Here is a 16,634-nt window from a genome sequence, read left to right as displayed (position 1 = left end):
GTTATCTAAAAAAATAGTTTTCTAAGACATAAAACATTTTGAGGAAATATTAGTTTGCATTTATTTTGCCCTTCTATGAGACATGCTGTCCTGTTTCACATATTAATTCATCTAGCCTTAACAGCTTTATGAGGAAAATACTGTTATTGCAATTTTGTCAATGAAGAAACTATTACATAGAGAGGTTCGGCAGCTTGTCACTGAGCTCTCTATCAGTGTGCTCTACTATTGAAAACCTAGATGACAACATGAGCACAATTTCCAGGCTATTTCAGGAGAATGATTTTTTCTGACTTCTTCGGTATGAAACCAGTAGTTTTGAAATATAAGAGTATTTGTATTTATTTCTGCTTCATAAAAATGTAATTGATAATTCTGCTAACATGTTTTGTGTTGTGATCTCTGCTTGCTGACAAAATATTCATTTTTTTAGGATGCTATTCCTATGATAAGTAAATTGAGGTACAATCCCAGATTTGACAAAGCCTTCAAACATGTGTTTGGAAAAACACTTATTTGTCGTAGTATGGAAGTTTCAACCCAGCTGGCCCGTGCTTTCACTATGGACTGCATTACTCTGGAAGGTTTGTCATGGAATTTATTTGCCATTTTAAGAGTATTTGAAAATTCATGTCCAGTTATTTCTTATTTTTAAAAATAGTTGGTTTATTTAAGTCAGAATCCAAACATGGTCCACACTTTATATTGAATTGATGTTTCTTAAGTAGAATCTTTTTTTTTTTTTTTTTTTTTAACTTTTTTCACACCTTGGACTCTTGGCCATTTGTTAAAGCCTATGGACACTTTTTCAATTTTTTTTTTTTTCTTAAGTGAGAGGAGGGGAGATAATGAGACAGACTCCCACATGCTCCCTGACCAGGATCCACCAGGCAACCCATCTGGCCCAATGTGTGAATCAGCTGAGCCATCCTCAGTGCCTGGGGCTGACGCTTGAACCATTTGAGCCACTGGCTGTGGGAGTAGAGGAGGGAGAGAAGTGGGAAGGAAGAAGGAGAGAAGCAGATGGTCACTTCTCTGTGGGCATGATTGGGAATTGAACCCAGGATGTCCATACACTGGGCCGATGCTCTATCCACTGAGCCAACATGACAGGGCCTTTTTTCAGTGTTTTTAAATGCATGTACTTCGGATCGTAAACAATTATAATCGTATTGGCATGGTTATCGCAACATTTTTAAAACTGACATAGTTCTCAAGGTATTTAAAACCAAGATTTAGCAGTATAGGGACAGACAGACAGGAACAGAGAGAGATGAGAAGCATCAATCATCGATTTTTCGTTGCGACACCTTAGTTTATTGATTGCTTTCTTATATGTGCCTTGACCACGGGTCTTCAGCAGACCGAGTAACTCCTTGCTCGAGCCAGCGACCTTGGGGTCCAAGCTGGTGAGCTTTGCTCAAACTAGATGAGCCCAAGCTCAAGCTGGCGACCTCGGGGTCTCAAACCTGGGTCCTCCGGATCCCAGTCCGACGCGCTATCCACTGCACCACCGCCTGGTCAGGCATACTAAGTCATAATTTTGAAGCATTGCTGCATGTAAGCAAAATTTTGAGATTTATGACATTATCTGATAGAAAATATTTGTTATTTCTCTTGGTAACAAAGTCACAAATACTGATAATAGTACAGTGGTTCTTATTCATTATAGAGGGAATTGCTAAATTTCATTTGAGGTCAGCATAGAAATAAAGATGCAGATTTTTGCCTTGGCTGGTTGGCTCAGTGGTAGAGCATCAGCCTGGTGTGCAGAAGTCCCGGGTTTGATTCCCGGCCAGGGCACACAGGAGAAGCGCCCATCTGCTTCTCCACCCCTCCCCCTCTCCTTCCTCTCTGTCTCTCTCTTCCCCTCCCGCAGCGAGGCTCCATTGGAGCAAAGATGGCCCAGGCGCTGGGGATGGCTCCTTGGCCTCTGCCCCGGGTGCTGGAGTGGCTCTGGTCGCGACAGAGCGACACCCCTTGGTGGGCAGAGTGTCGCCCCCTGGTGGGCGTGCCAGGTGGATCCTGGTCGGGCGCATGCCAGAGTCTGTCTGACTGTCTATCCCCGATTCCAGCTTCAGAAAAATACAAAAAAAAAAAAAAAAAGATGCAAATTTTTTTCCCCACTCAAGGCATGGATCTTCTGAATTTAACTTGTAGAATCCAGGTTAAGAGCCTCTGGTATATAGGTTCACCTGCCCTCATTGTTTTTTTTTCTTTTTCTTCTCTATAATTTGTGTGTTGATAAAAGAACATAAATCACCTTTATGCTTTGTCTCTCTCTATATACACATTTTTGTTGTTGTTTAGAACCATCTGGTAATAAGTTTTAATATACTGACACTTGATATCTAAAAATTAAGCATGTATCTCCTAAGAGCAGGATATTCTCCTTTATAACCACAGGATCATTGTTACATGTAAGAAACTTGATATTGACCTAATAAAAATCTAAAAAGCATCTATATTCAAGTTTTCTATTGCCTCAAAATGTTTTTTAAATCTTTAAAGTATAGTTGATATATAATGATATATTAGTTCCAGGTATACATCATAGTGATTGGATATTATATACTTTATGAAGTGATTACCGCATTCCGAATATTTTTCTATCCATGATCCAAATGAAGGATGCATGCAATGTCTGTCTGACCAGGTGGTGGCGCAGTGGATAGAGCATCAGATGGGGATGTGAAGGACCCAGGTTTGAGACCCCGATATCGCCAGCTTGAGCGTGGGCTCATCTGGTTTGAGCAAAGCTCACCAGCTAGAGCCGAAGGGGTTACTCAGTTTGTTATAGCCCCGTGGTCAAGGCACATATGAGAAAGTAATCAACAAACAACTAAGGAGCTGCAATGAAGAATCGATACTTCTCATCTCTCTTCCTTCCTGCTTGTCTGTCCCTATCTGTGTCTCTCTGTCCAAAAAAAAAAAATAGATGCATACAATGTCTTTTTTTTAGATTCTTGCAATATGGAAGTTTCCCCTTTTCCTTCATACCCCCAGAAATTGATGGTCTTAAAGAATGAATGCTCCTTCCTCTGGATTTGACTCCTTGCTTCTTCATCATTAGATTCAGGTTAAAATGTTTTGGCTTAAGTGCTACGTACATATTGTATCACTGTTAGTGATGCTAAATATGGCCAATAGCAAGTCTCTTGGTTGTAAAGGTACCTTTTCCTTATTGTAATTAATAAATGATATATTGGCTTGACCTTTAACCCTTTGAGTAGTACAAACATTCATGTACATCCTCATGCCTCCTGACCATCCAGAGTATGATTATACATGTGTAAGGCAACATTAAAGGCAAATGTGTGTTCTTGTTTCCATAAATTGGTTATCAAACAAACATGACTTTAAGTTAATAAAACTGTAACTGGAACTATTGATAATTTTATTTGAAAAAAAAACTCACTCCCGGGGGTCAGCGAGCATGAAAAAAACTCACTACTCAAAGAGTTAAGAATACTGCAAACTGGCCCTGGCTGGTTGGCTCAGTGGTAGAGCGTCGGCCTGGTGTGCAGGAGTCCCAGGTTCGATTCATGGCCAGGGCACACAGGAGAAGTGCCCATCTGCTTCTCCACCTCTCCCCTCTCCTTTCTCTCTGTCTCTCTCTTCCCCTCCCACAGCCGAGGCTCCATTGGAGCAGAGATGGCCCAGGCGCTGAGGATGGCTCTGTGGCCTCTGCCTCAGGCGCTAGAATGGCTCTTATTGCCGCAGAGCAATGCCCCAAGATGGGCAGAGCATCGCCCCCTGGTGGGCATGCCAGGTGGATCCTGGTCGGGCGCATGCGGGGAATGTCTGACTGCCTCCTTGTTTCCAACTTTGGAAAAATACAAAAAAAAAAAAAAAAAGAATACTGCAAACCATGTTTCCCCAAACTTTTACCAATGATTTAGCCTCCTTTGTTGATCCTTAGCTGACTCAGTTAATACACTAGGGGTTTCAAAATGGTGACTCCTGTATTTATTAACTCGTACTCTTCTGTAAAGAAAGCTCTCTCCTTTCATTATTATTTCTAAATTATCACTGCAATTCATGGATTCTTCTCTTATATGATGTGTTATTACATTGTCACTATTATTTTTTATTAAATTTTCCTAAATATGGCCCATGGGAATTTCAGGCTAGTTTCTGTTCCTGTTCACGTTTCCAATAATTTTTACCACTTCCTTCTTTTATGGCAGATGTTGAAACTCACCTGGAAGGTACATTTTTTAAATGTAAATTTCAGTATTAGAAAGCAAACTTTTTCAGAATAACTTAAATTATTTTTAATTCTCATTAAATAGGTAAAGCCTTTAGATTTGTTGTTTGATTATAAGTCAGTGTATCCTTGAATAAAGCCTTTCTTATGTTTTGTTTATAGGTGACCAAGTTAGCCATCGGGGTGCGCTAACTGGAGGCTATTATGATACAAGGAAGTCTAGACTTGAATTACAAAAAGATGTTAGAAAAGCAGAAGAAGAACTAGGTGAGCTTGAAGCAAAGCTCAATGAAAACCTGCGCAGAAATATTGAAAATATCTTTTTGTCTTGTGTACTATGGATAAAGAACTGCATTTTGGTTGGAATATATAATCTTTTGCATGTTGGGTGTGTCTTCTCAAATGCTGTGGGAGAAAATTCCATGTGTTTTACTTTGACTTTTATTTAAGCACAGGAGCTTATATTTGTCTATATAACTTCTGAAGATGGAAAACACTAAAAACTATTTTAACGTTGACCCTTTGCTTTGCTGTTAAATAGATAGTAGCAGTGAGCTTACTTCTAAGAGCTCAAGAAGCACTGAATATTAAGGTTATAAGGGAACTGAGGAAGATGAGTCAGAATTGTAGAGGGAAAATGAGAGTATTGTTTCATGGGAGATAGGTGGGGTCGGGCATATCAGGAGTGCTACATACTTCAGAGGAGTAAAATCTATAGGGATTGAAAATGTCCATTAGATTTGACTATCTTGAGGTCATTTGGTTCAGATTTAGTGTTAATGGAGGAGATGGCTGTCAAAATTCAGAAAAATGGTGTTCATTAAGAGTGGCTAGTTTAGTGCCCACCCTTCCCTGCATACCCACACCTTTCTTTCAGACAGGCTTCTCCTAAAAACTCTTAAGGGTCCCCATGAGACTTGCAACCAGGCAAGCGGTGGTGGGGGCGGTGGCAGCGGCAGCTCGTCCCAGGCTAACCCCCTGAACCTGTTTCCAAGGCTCCCGTTACTCTGACTTTGCAGTGAGCTAAATGCAGCCCCCCACCGTGGCTCACTTCTGTCATCTACTCTTACCTCTCAGTCAGTCCACATGGCCCTGTGTGGCTCAGTTCTTTTCATGTTTCCGGCAGTCAAAGCAGGCTCTCTCCTGTTGCTTCTTTTATCCTAAGCCCTTCTTTGTTTGTTTGACATTCCCCAGCTTTGATACATACTTTTTTTTTTCTTTCATTTTTCCAAAACTGGAAACAGGGGAGGCAGTCAGACAGATTCTCGCATGCGCCCAACTGGGATCCACCCAGCATGCCCAGCAGGGAGCGATGCTCTGCCCCTCTGGGGCTTTGCTCTGTTGCATCCAGAGCCATTCTAGCGCCTGAGGCAGAGGCCACACAGAGCCATCCTCAGCGCCCGGGCCATCTTTACACCAATGGAGCCTCGGCTGCGGGAGGGGAAGAGAGAGAGAGGAAGGAGAGGGGGAGGGGTGGAGAAGCAGATGGGCGCTTCTCCTGTGTGCCCTGGCCAGGAGTTGAACCTGGGACTCCTACACGTCAGGCCAACGCTCTAACACTGAGCCAACCGGCCAGGGCTGATACATACTTTCAAAATCTCTCTCTCTCTCTCTCTCTCTCTCTCTCTCTCTCTCTCTCTCTCTCTCACACACACACACACACACACACACATGGGCTAGTTCAGTTTACAACTGAAATTATGCCTGTACATTTTCTTAAAACAATGGTATAAGGCAAAAGTGCTTTATGTGCACTTCACATTATGTCACATGATATTGAAAATAAAGATTCCTGAGCAGCCATCAGTGTAAGCAACGGTGCAGAGGAAAAAAGGTAAACGTCTTAGTTTTCACTTTGCAAAGGTCTTTGAGAACTCCAGGTGCGCCTCACTTTGAGAACTGTCCAAATTTGGCAAGATGTTAGCACTAAGAGATCGTGGTGGGGTACTAGGAATAGGAGGAAATTGATAGCATACCCCAATTACTCTCCTGTATTAGATAGTCCAGTGAGGTGGGATTACTCTTCCACATTGGTTAAAACCAGGCCTCTTCATACAGAACTTCCATATGTGATGCTTTAAGCATAATAGATTACACAGCAAGTATTTGTTGAATGAAAAGTTGTAAAAAAAAATAATACTATTAAATTTTATTTAGCTTCCTAAGAATATTGATTATTGGTTGATTGGTATAGCTATTAGTATAAGGTCTACTGGAAAGTTGTTTGTTTTTGGAATAAAACAAAATACAAATTTTTCTTGCCATCAATAAGCTGTATTAAGTAATATAATTGCCATTATTATTAATGATTTTTTGCCAACATGAGGGCAATTTGTATATCCCATTTTTGAAAAATGTTTTATCTTTTGATGTGAAAAATTGAACCAGTGTTTGTTTGATATCTTCTTCATTTTTTAATTTTTTGCCCTTCAAAAAATTTTGTAAGGACAAAAACAAGTGATAGTCGGAGGGTGCTAAGTCCGGGGAATATGGTGGATGCGACAGAATTTCCCAGCCTAGTTCTGCAATTTTTTGACAAGTCCCCAGAGCAGCATGTGGCCTGGCATTATCATGATGCAGTATGATATTCTTCCTATTGAATATCGCCGGCCTCTTTTCTAAACTTTGTTTTAGTTAATTTGCTACATCAGTATATATACATTAAGTGATAAAAATAGAGAGGCACACATGTGCCAAATAAACGTGCTTACGTGTCGAAACTTGTGATAGAAACGGACAGAACTTTCTGTTAGACCTTATAAAATAATATGTTATTTTGAAAAGAAATGGTGGGGTGAGCACCATTTAATTCAACTTTGTTATGGTTCATAAATACGAGGAAACTGTTTATTAAGTGTAGAGAAAGGGGATACAAAATGTGTTTATAAGAACTGAGGAGAATTTAGAACATATGATACATTTACAACTTGAAGAGAATTTTCCTTAGCCTTGTATATGGATTAATAATGAAATTGACCAGTTGATGAACCAGATGCAGCAGATAGAGACACAACAAAGAAAATTTAAAGCGTCTAGAGATAGCATATTATCAGAAATGAAGATGCTAAAAGAGAAGAGGCAGCAGTCAGAGAAAACCTTTATGCCGAAGGTTCGTAAGTAAGCCTTGTGTTACAGGTGTTTTAATTCTGGGGAATTGCGCGGGCCATCTTAGGGAGGTTATCCTTGGATTTCATGTGTTCCATTTTTGTTTAGTCCATATTTTTTTCGGTGTCTACAGTTATTATACCACGCATCCAAGGGAACCCAAAGTCTCCTTTCATAGTCCATATTTAGACTTTCCAACTTTATTAAACAAATAGGCATTTTGACCTGTGGCATAATAATACTGTCTGATAATAATGTGTCAGTGAGATTTTTATCTGTAAAGTACTATTTATGACGTTATTTGAATATTTGATTGCATTTTGTCCAGAGTATTAAAATGAGAATGCAAATTGTTACTGCTGTTACAAATGATAATACATACTGTTCTTAGTAAACGTGAAGCCATTTGATAAAAACTATTAATTTGGTATATTAGTAGTGCTAGAACAACAGGTGTTTTCTAAAAATTGCCCACAATTATTCAGCGGAACATATTCTAACAACTTATTTTTTCTTATTAATATGAAGATTTATTTTTATATAGTTTGATTATGGGATATAGTGTTTACACAGCCCCATGGTATTGCATCATGAATATTGTTGCTGCATAGTTCTAATTATCAAATTTAATGGGTACCTAATATTTATTTGTATTGATATGATTATTTAGCTCATTTTAATATCAAATATAGATTGTTGCCAATTTTTTTCTATTATAAGTGATTCAGTCATTAATACTGTCAATAAATGAATCATCGGTCTCACAGCAACGTAGCTTACAAAGTTTGGAGGCAAGTTTGCATGCTATGGAGTCTACCAGAGAATCTTTGAAAGCGGAGCTGGGAACTGATTTGCTTTCTCAACTTAGTCTGGAGGACCAGAAGCGAGTCGACGCCCTGAACGATGAGATTCGTCAGCTTCAGCAGGCAAGTGCAACTGATGGGGAAAGTTCTGGTGAAAACTGGCTACTGCGAAGTATCTTTATTGCTAGTAAATAAATGCAAAGGATTATTAAGAAAATGTTAAAATGGCACTTGGACTTACATCCATAAACATAAATAAAATAAGATTTCAATGTCTTTTTAAATCATTGTGTATATGTTAAGATTATACAAGAAATCTTCATTTTATTTGATCTTATTTAGTACACATCATTAGTAATGTTGGGGCTTGTTAGCTTTTTATTGAGGTATTTATTGGGCTATTATTGGGGTATTTATTGAGCTGACCACCTTTACATGTTTAGTAATGTTTTGATTAAACTTTTTTTTTTTTTTTTTTTTTCATTTTTCTGAAGCTGGAAACAGGGAGAGACAGTCAGACAGACTCCCGCATGCGCCCGACCGGGATCCACCCGGCACGCCCACCAGGGGCGACGCTCTGCCCACCAGGGGGCGATGCTCTGCCCATCCTGGGCGTCACCATGTTGCGACCAGAGCCACTCTAGCGCCTGAGGCAGAGGCCACAGAGCCATCCCCAGCGCCCGGGCCATCTTTGCTCCAATGGAGCCTTGGCTGTGGGAGGGGAAGAGAGAGACAGAGGAAAGCGCGGCGGAGGGGTGGAGAAGCAAATGGGCACTTCTGTGTGCCCTGGCCGGGAATCGAACCCGGGTCCTCCGCACGCTAGGCCGACGCTCTACCACTGAGCCAACCGGCCAGGGCTGATTAAACATTTTAATAACATTTTATTATTGGAACAGAGATGTAAATGGCACTAAATCCAAGAAGTGAAAAGCAGGAAAAGAAAAACATTTTTTTGGTAGCATACTTATAAAAAGAACCAGGCACAGAAATTTAGCATTCTGAAGGGAGAAAAATGAAAATATAGGGCTTTTTGGAAGGGTATGAAACTCCACTTCAGCTCATTTGAACACAACTAATGGAGATGACAGCAAATTAACAGCATTCCTGTGTGTGAAATGTACATGCTTATTTAGATATAATTATCTTTTCTTTTAGGAAAACAGACAGTTGCTAAATGAAAGAATTAAATTAGAAGGTATTATTACTCGAGTAGAAACTTATCTCAATGAGAATTTGAGAAAACGCTTGGACCAAGTAGAACAGGTATGTTTCTTTTTTTTTTTTTGAGAGGTTCTTGTTGACTAAGTTTTTGAAAGTGCTCATATAAGAGGTTCTGATTTGAGAGCATGGACTTTGGGAACAAAGACTAGCAAGTCTGACCACCTGTGGAGTTGTAGTCCTAGCACTGCCACCTGGTGTATGATCTCGGATAAATCATTGAATATTCCTAAGCTTTAGTTTTCCTCCTGTGTAAAGTAAGCATAACACTAATACTGTTTTGTAGGATTGTCCTGGCCCAATCTAGGTAACTCAGTAAAAATTAGATTCTGAGAAATTTCTTAGTTAATTATATACATTACTTTTTTTTCCCTGTAATGGTGCTATTTGAAATTATATGAAGTATACTTTTGTTTTCTTGATTGTTGAAACATAACAGCTATAGAAACTTGGTAGTCATAACATTTTGAAACTAACAAAATTCCTATTTCCTGGTTTAATGCTTCTAAGTTCCTTTTGTGTTGAAGGAACTGAATGAACTGAGAGAGACAGAAGGGGGCACTGTTCTCACTGCTACAACCTCAGAGCTTGAAGCCATCAATAAAAGAGTAAAAGATACTATGGCACGATCAGAAGGTGAATTATTATTTAGTAAAGTTTTTTTAAGTATTTAGTTAAATTTAGCCTATTCATTTTATAACATTATTTACTACAAAATGAAATATCTAAATAGGCAAAAGCATCTAGTAATGATTTTGTTTTTCATCATCATAAATGATCTATAGTGAATAAAGTTTAGGGTGTTGATTATAAATAGTAATCTTTGTTTAATTGAAATTTTTGAGACTGTAAATTATTAATTTTGTTGATGAAAGTATGAAATAGACGAATTTTCTTATCACCTAATTGCTGAGAAGAAAATTATTTTTTGTTTTTTATAAACAAACAAATAATAAAAACTATCTTGAGTGATTCTTGTGTAAACTACTAATTTTATCCTGAATTAAGCATTTAATGAATTTTCACAGTAAAATTTAAACAAACATTGAAAGAATCTAATTATTTTGATAGATTAGATTATTAAAACAAAGCCTTTGGTCAGATAATACTCTGGCTATAAAATAGTTGTTATGGCTTAATTTGTTTCTTTCCCCATTTTAGATTTGGACAATTCCATTGATAAAACAGAAGCTGGAATTAAGGAGCTTCAGAAGAGTATGGAGCGTTGGAAAAATATGGAGAAAGAACACATGGATGCTATCAATCATGACACTAAGGAGCTGGAAAAGATGACAAACCGGCAAGGCATGCTGCTGAAGAAGAAAGAAGAGTGCATGAAGAAGATCCGAGAACTCGGGTCACTTCCCCAGGAAGCGTTTGAAAAATACCAGACACTGAGCCTCAAACAGGTACTTCATGTTGGTTTTAAATTTGAAATCTCATTGCAAACGTTTGTGTGTATGAATTTATGTATACAATTTTTTCCTCTTTATAGTTGTTTCGAAAACTTGAACAGTGCAACACAGAATTGAAGAAGTATAGCCATGTTAACAAGAAAGCTTTAGATCAATTTGTAAATTTCTCTGAGCAAAAAGAAAAGTTAATAAAGCGACAAGAAGAGTTGGATAGGGGATACAAGTCAATCATGGAACTGATGAATGTGCTTGAACTTCGAAAATATGAGGCTATTCAGTTAACTTTCAAACAGGTATGTTCCTTTGTAGTAAATACGCAAGACAAGCTTCAGCTGTTGTTCAGTTTATTGTTCAGTTTGTAAAGATTTTAAAGCTTTTTTCCATGGATAGTTGGATCTAATACATGTGAATAAATCCAGCATATAAGTAGCTAACATAATAACTATATAGAAAGTTTTACATAGTTCTGAAAAGGTTTCAATCTGTTATTCTTGTTATTAAAAAAAGACCTTCTGATTGCATATAAATATTTATCTGTTTTAAGCAGTAATATGTAATTTGAATTGAAACCCAACATTATGTATTTATTTATTTTAAGGTATCCAAGAACTTCAGTGAAGTATTCCAGAAGCTGGTACCTGGTGGCAAAGCTACTTTGGTGATGAAGAAAGGAGACGTGGAGGGCAGTCAGTCTCAGGATGAAGGAGAAGGGAGTGGTGAAAGTGAGAGGGGCTCAGGGTCACAGAGCAGTGTCCCCTCAGTTGACCAGTTCACTGGAGTAGGAATTAGGGTAAATACCTTTCCATCCAGTTTTCCTCACTCATTATAGTAGAATTTATAGAATATTTTGCAAATCTGAATTGATACATTATATGCAATTTAATTTGAAGAGTTGTTTGTGACTACCCCTTTAGGATGTTAACTCAGATGTTTTCTTAGGTGTCATTTACAGGAAAACAAGGTGAAATGAGAGAAATGCAACAGCTTTCAGGTGGACAGAAGTCCTTGGTGGCTCTTGCTCTGATTTTTGCCATTCAGAAATGTGACCCGGCTCCTTTTTACTTGTTTGATGAGATTGACCAGGCTCTGGATGCTCAGCACAGGAAGGCTGTGTCAGGTACAGTCTGCTGTGTGCTTATCGGGGGTACTAAGTAGGTATGTGTTTTTAGTAAATAATATTCCTGCCTCTTTTAACAGGTTTTAAAAGGTTAGTTCTGTGAGAAAGATGTAATTCTTTGAATCATTTGAAAATTCTACTTTAACTTTTATGTAGAAGTCTCGTTTTAAAACTTAGTATTTCTCAATGTTTGAGTAGTTCCTGTCATAAACACGGTTGATTCTGTGTTTAAAGAATCTGTATTTGATCTTTAGTAAGGTCAGAAGATCTTTGTGGAGTGAGTAGCAGGGGAAAGGGTTTGTCTTTTGTGTGAGAAAACTTACCTTGCTCTCACATTATTCCTAATGCTGCTTCTTGCCCTGGTCGGGTAGTTCAGTTGGTTAGAGCTCCTCCCGATATGCCAAGATTTGTGGGTTCAATCCCTAGTAAGGGCACGGGCAAGAATCAGCCAGTGGGCCCTGGCCGGTTGGCTCAGTGGTAGAGCGTTGGCCTGGTGTGCAGGAGTCCTGGGTTCGATTCCCGGCCAGGGCACACAGGAGAAGCGCCCATCTGCTTCTCCACCCCTCCCCCTCTCCTTCCTCTCTGTCTCTCTCTTCCCCTCCTGCAGCCAAGGCTCCACTGGAGCAAAGATGGCCCCGGCACTGAGGATGGCTCTGTGGCCTCTGCCTCAGGCGCTAGAATGGCTCTGGTTGCAACAGAGCAACGGACCCAGATGGGCAGAGCATCACCCCCTGGTGGGCGTGCCGGGTGGATCCCGGTGGGGCGCATGCGGGAGTCTGTCTTACTGCCTCCCCGTTTTCAACTTCAGAAAAATACAAAAAAATAAAAAAGAAAGAAAAGAATCAGCCAGTGAATGCATTAGTAGGTGGAACAACAAATCGATATTTCTCTCTCAAAATCAGTTAATAAGTTGTAATTAATTTTTAAAAGTTACTGCTTCTTTATATTCTATAACTAAGATATTGGGGTTAAAGATTTATCCCTAATTTAAGAAATTAAGGTGGTAATTTCTGTAGGTATATGCATGAAAAATAGAATTACAAGCTGTTTTTGAATTTTAAATAAGTTTAAAGATAGATGCTTTTCAAATTTTAAGATTTGAGAAAAGGGTTTTATTACCTTTTTTTTTAAACAGATATGATTATGGAACTTGCTGTACATGCTCAGTTTATTACAACTACTTTTAGGCCTGAACTGCTTGAGTCAGCTGACAAATTCTATGGCGTAAAGTTCAGAAATAAGGTAATTTTCTTATGTGGTTTGTAATGTTTAACCCATTATGTTTGTTGAGTTGTCATTTTATGTTACTTAAGGCACGGGGAAAAAACACCTTCAAAAGTTGTTGCTTATCTGATGATGTCTTTGCAAAGAAAAAACTTTTATTGAGATGCTGTGAAGTTTAGCAATTTTTTGTGGCATTTATTGCACTGTTTCTATTTTCATTGGCATTAAGAGAATATCTTTCTATCTAGTCTATTCAGAGCTTATTTAATGAAGTCTTTAACAGTTTTGTACATTGATTTATATTTGGCTGGACCACAAAGTTTTTCCTGATGTTTTAAGTTTTTAAGGTTCTTTGAAATAGCGAGCTAATGTTTAGGCATAAGTACTTGTCTGTATCTTCAGAGCACTAAAATGCAGAATATTTTTAAACTTAAACATTGAATAAACATAAATAAAGGTTTCATCAGTTAGTGTTTTAGAGTCATTTGATTTAATATATAAATTTTATAGGTGATAGTCTATATATTTTAAATATGTTGGGAACACTGATATGTTTCTTTTGAGATTTAACAGATTTTAACATTTTTTTCTTCAGGTTAGTCATATTGATGTGATCACAGCAGAGATGGCCAAAGACTTTGTAGAAGATGATACCACTCATGGTTAATTGGAAAACATTGCCCACTGTTTTGGAAGATGTGTATAATAGTATGGTACTCGTACCCAGGAACTGTAAATTTAAACCTAAATATCTGGTCATTATTAATAGTTTCCAGACTTAGAACACCCACAGTCCTTTTATATTTCTGTCATTGTATTTTATAAGATACTCTGTAATGTTACATTTCTATGTATAGTGTAAGAATTTTATTTCCCACACAACTTTTTGTAAAATGTCCTGTTCCTGTTTTAAATCTTTCGACATGTGCTAAGTATTGTTTCCTAATTATTATATCAATTATATTTCCTTTTTTTATAGCTTCAATTAAATAATTGGTTTTATGACTAATTTTGTGTTCTATATGGTTTTTCGTTTATAGTTATACAATTAGAAACACATTTTTTCTTAGATATCTATGTTTTATTTTGCCTAAGGAAAGGTCTGCCTTCAAAACAAAAAGAGTAAAATAAGCTTTTTAAAAGGCAAAGTGAAGATCTGCCTTTACCTCAAAAACAATAGTTGAATTACATCAGTGATTCCCAGTCCTGGCTGCATGCTTAATACCCTGGGGGAAGCTTTTAAACACTTCAAGAGTCATTCTCTATATCAGTGGTAGTCATCCTGGTCCCTGCCGCCCACTAGTGGGCGTTCCAGCTTTCATAGTGGGCATTAGCAGAGCAACCAAAGTATAAATAAAAAGATAGATTTAACTATAGTAAGTTGTTTTATAAAGATTTATTCTGCCAAACTTAGCGAAAATCTGACATAAAGTACTTGGTAAGTAATTATTATATACTTTAACTTGCTATAACTCTGTTTTATAAATTTTATAAAGTAAAGTTACTTCCCTACTTTATAAATCACCGTTACTGTGGAACCGGTGGGCGGTTAGAAAATGTTACTACTAACAGAGATACAAAAGTGGGCGGTAGGTATGAAAGGTTGACTACTCTTGATCATCTTCAGGGGGCAGACCTCTGATTCCCTGCCCCCCCCCCTTCCCTGCTTCCTCCTCTCCCCCTTCTTTTTTTTTGCTTATTGGGATGATGATCTAACTAACTGAACTATCCAGTCAGGGCTAGAACCCTTCTTTAAACTCAATATATGAGTCTTTTAAAAATTATTTTTAATTTAAGATGGCAATATATTACAGCATATCTGGAAATACAGTGTTAAGAGTAACTGCGAACACTACAGCTAAAAAATTGAGCCATAAAATTTTCTTGTTTTTCTGGGTAAGTAAATAGTTTTGGAAAATGTTGAAACAGGTTTTTTTTCTCAGATGAGATCTTTATTGTTTATTGTTTTTAAATTGCTTTATTGAGCCCTCTTCCTGTAAGTGACCTAAGGTGACCTCTGAAAATGTTCAATAGACCCAGAAAATCCTACAAAAATCATGTAATCAAGTGAAAATTTCATACCAAATAGTGGGGCTGGACACAAGGTTGGTGGCCCAAAAATAGTGCTGAATCTTTGCCACACATGCTTAAAAATATGGAGTAACAACTTAAGGGTTTAGATACAGATTCTCTGGTCATGGAGCATATCCAGGTGAACAAAGCTCTCAAGGTGCAGCGCACAACTTGGAGTCTGTGGGCAGATGAACTCACACACGGGCTCTCCCTGCCACGGTGCGAGGGTCCTCACTGAAGACGGGGTTGTCCTAACCCAGAAGGGGTCGCGCAGAAGGAAAAGATAACCCAGAAGGGAGCGAAGAAACAAAAACTTACGGCCTGGGAGTGAATTCGGCATCAAGGCTAATGAGGGTAAAGGCAGAGTGTTAGTTGTCTTTATTAGTAAATATACTTCAAGTGCCCTTGCAAAGTAGATCAAACAGGTTTTTTCTGATTAGAATTGAAACATTGTGTTTAAAAAGTTGCTTTATTGAGATAATTCACACACCATAAAATTCACCCATTAAAATTGTGCTGTTTTTTAGTATATTGTACAATCATCTATACAATCTTAATTTTCAAACAACCTTTATTACCCCAAAAAGAAACCCTGTACCTGTCCACAATCTACATCTGCCTGTTCCCTCACCCCTGGCAACCACAAATGGCTCATACTGTGGATTTTGCCGGTTCTGGATTTTCCTATAAATGGGGTCATACATTATGGAGACTTGTACTGGTTTCTGTCTTAGAGTGTTTTCAAGTTTCATTCCCGTAGCGCTTACTGGCACCTCACTCATCACCCCGTTGGATGACTGCTGTCACCTCGTCCATTCGTTAGTTGGACATGGATTGTTCCCACATTTTGGGTATTATAAATACATCTATGAATATTTATGAATGAGTTTGTGTGTGGATACATGTTTTCATTTGGTGGGAGGCACATGCCTACGATTAGAATTGTTGGGTTGTACGGGAACTGTTTAACATTTTGAGGACGAGCCAAACTTTCCCAACCGAACTGCATCATTTGACATTTCCACCAGTGATGTGTGAGGGTTAGGGTTTTTCTACATCCTCACCAACACTTAGTTAGTCTTTTTTTTAATTATAGCCATTCCATGAGCTATCTCGTTTTAATTTTCCTGCTAACTAATGATGGTAAGCATCTTTTTATGTGTTTATTGGTCTTTTGTATCTTATTTGGTGAGATGTCTATTCATACCTTTTGATCATGTTTAAATTCTATTTGTATTCTTATGAATGCAGATAATAAATTGTAAGTGTTCTTTATTCTAAATGTTGAAACATAGAATACAAGTTTAAAACTCATATTTTTTGCTATATCTTAGTATAAATTGTCCTGATGAAAATGAACAGAAAAAATGTGAAAATCTTGGTCAACCCAGAAACTTAGAGAAAAGAATGGAGATTGACCCCAGGAATTAGTGAGTGATTTATAAGATAATCTAAAGTGCTTCTGTGAC

At 38.0% G+C, this 16,634-nt stretch overlaps 1 protein-coding gene across 1 annotated transcript in view; it reads left to right on the top strand.

Annotated features, from left to right (window-relative positions):
• The window catches only part of SMC3 (structural maintenance of chromosomes 3), a 40,318-nt gene extending 26,217 nt beyond the window's left edge, over positions 1–14,101 (top strand). Inside the window, exons 18-29 of the mRNA XM_066354982.1 lie at positions 434–584; positions 4,373–4,525; positions 7,168–7,319; positions 8,083–8,241; positions 9,274–9,381; positions 9,864–9,972; positions 10,498–10,745; positions 10,832–11,044; positions 11,350–11,541; positions 11,691–11,868; positions 13,004–13,110; positions 13,688–14,101. Coding sequence (XP_066211079.1) covers positions 434–584; positions 4,373–4,525; positions 7,168–7,319; positions 8,083–8,241; positions 9,274–9,381; positions 9,864–9,972; positions 10,498–10,745; positions 10,832–11,044; positions 11,350–11,541; positions 11,691–11,868; positions 13,004–13,110; positions 13,688–13,759 — 1,842 coding nt within the window. The 3' untranslated portion in view covers positions 13,760–14,101. The remainder of the gene's footprint in view (positions 1–433; positions 585–4,372; positions 4,526–7,167; positions 7,320–8,082; positions 8,242–9,273; positions 9,382–9,863; positions 9,973–10,497; positions 10,746–10,831; positions 11,045–11,349; positions 11,542–11,690; positions 11,869–13,003; positions 13,111–13,687) is intronic.
• Positions 14,102–16,634: the final 2,533 nt, after the last annotated feature.

The sequence above is a fragment of the Saccopteryx leptura genome, chromosome 13, assembly GCF_036850995.1.
Source record: "Saccopteryx leptura isolate mSacLep1 chromosome 13, mSacLep1_pri_phased_curated, whole genome shotgun sequence".
NCBI lineage: Eukaryota > Metazoa > Chordata > Mammalia > Chiroptera > Emballonuridae > Saccopteryx > Saccopteryx leptura.
The sequence above is the reverse complement of the archived record's forward strand: the minus strand, read 5'-3'. Positions and strand labels throughout refer to the sequence as shown.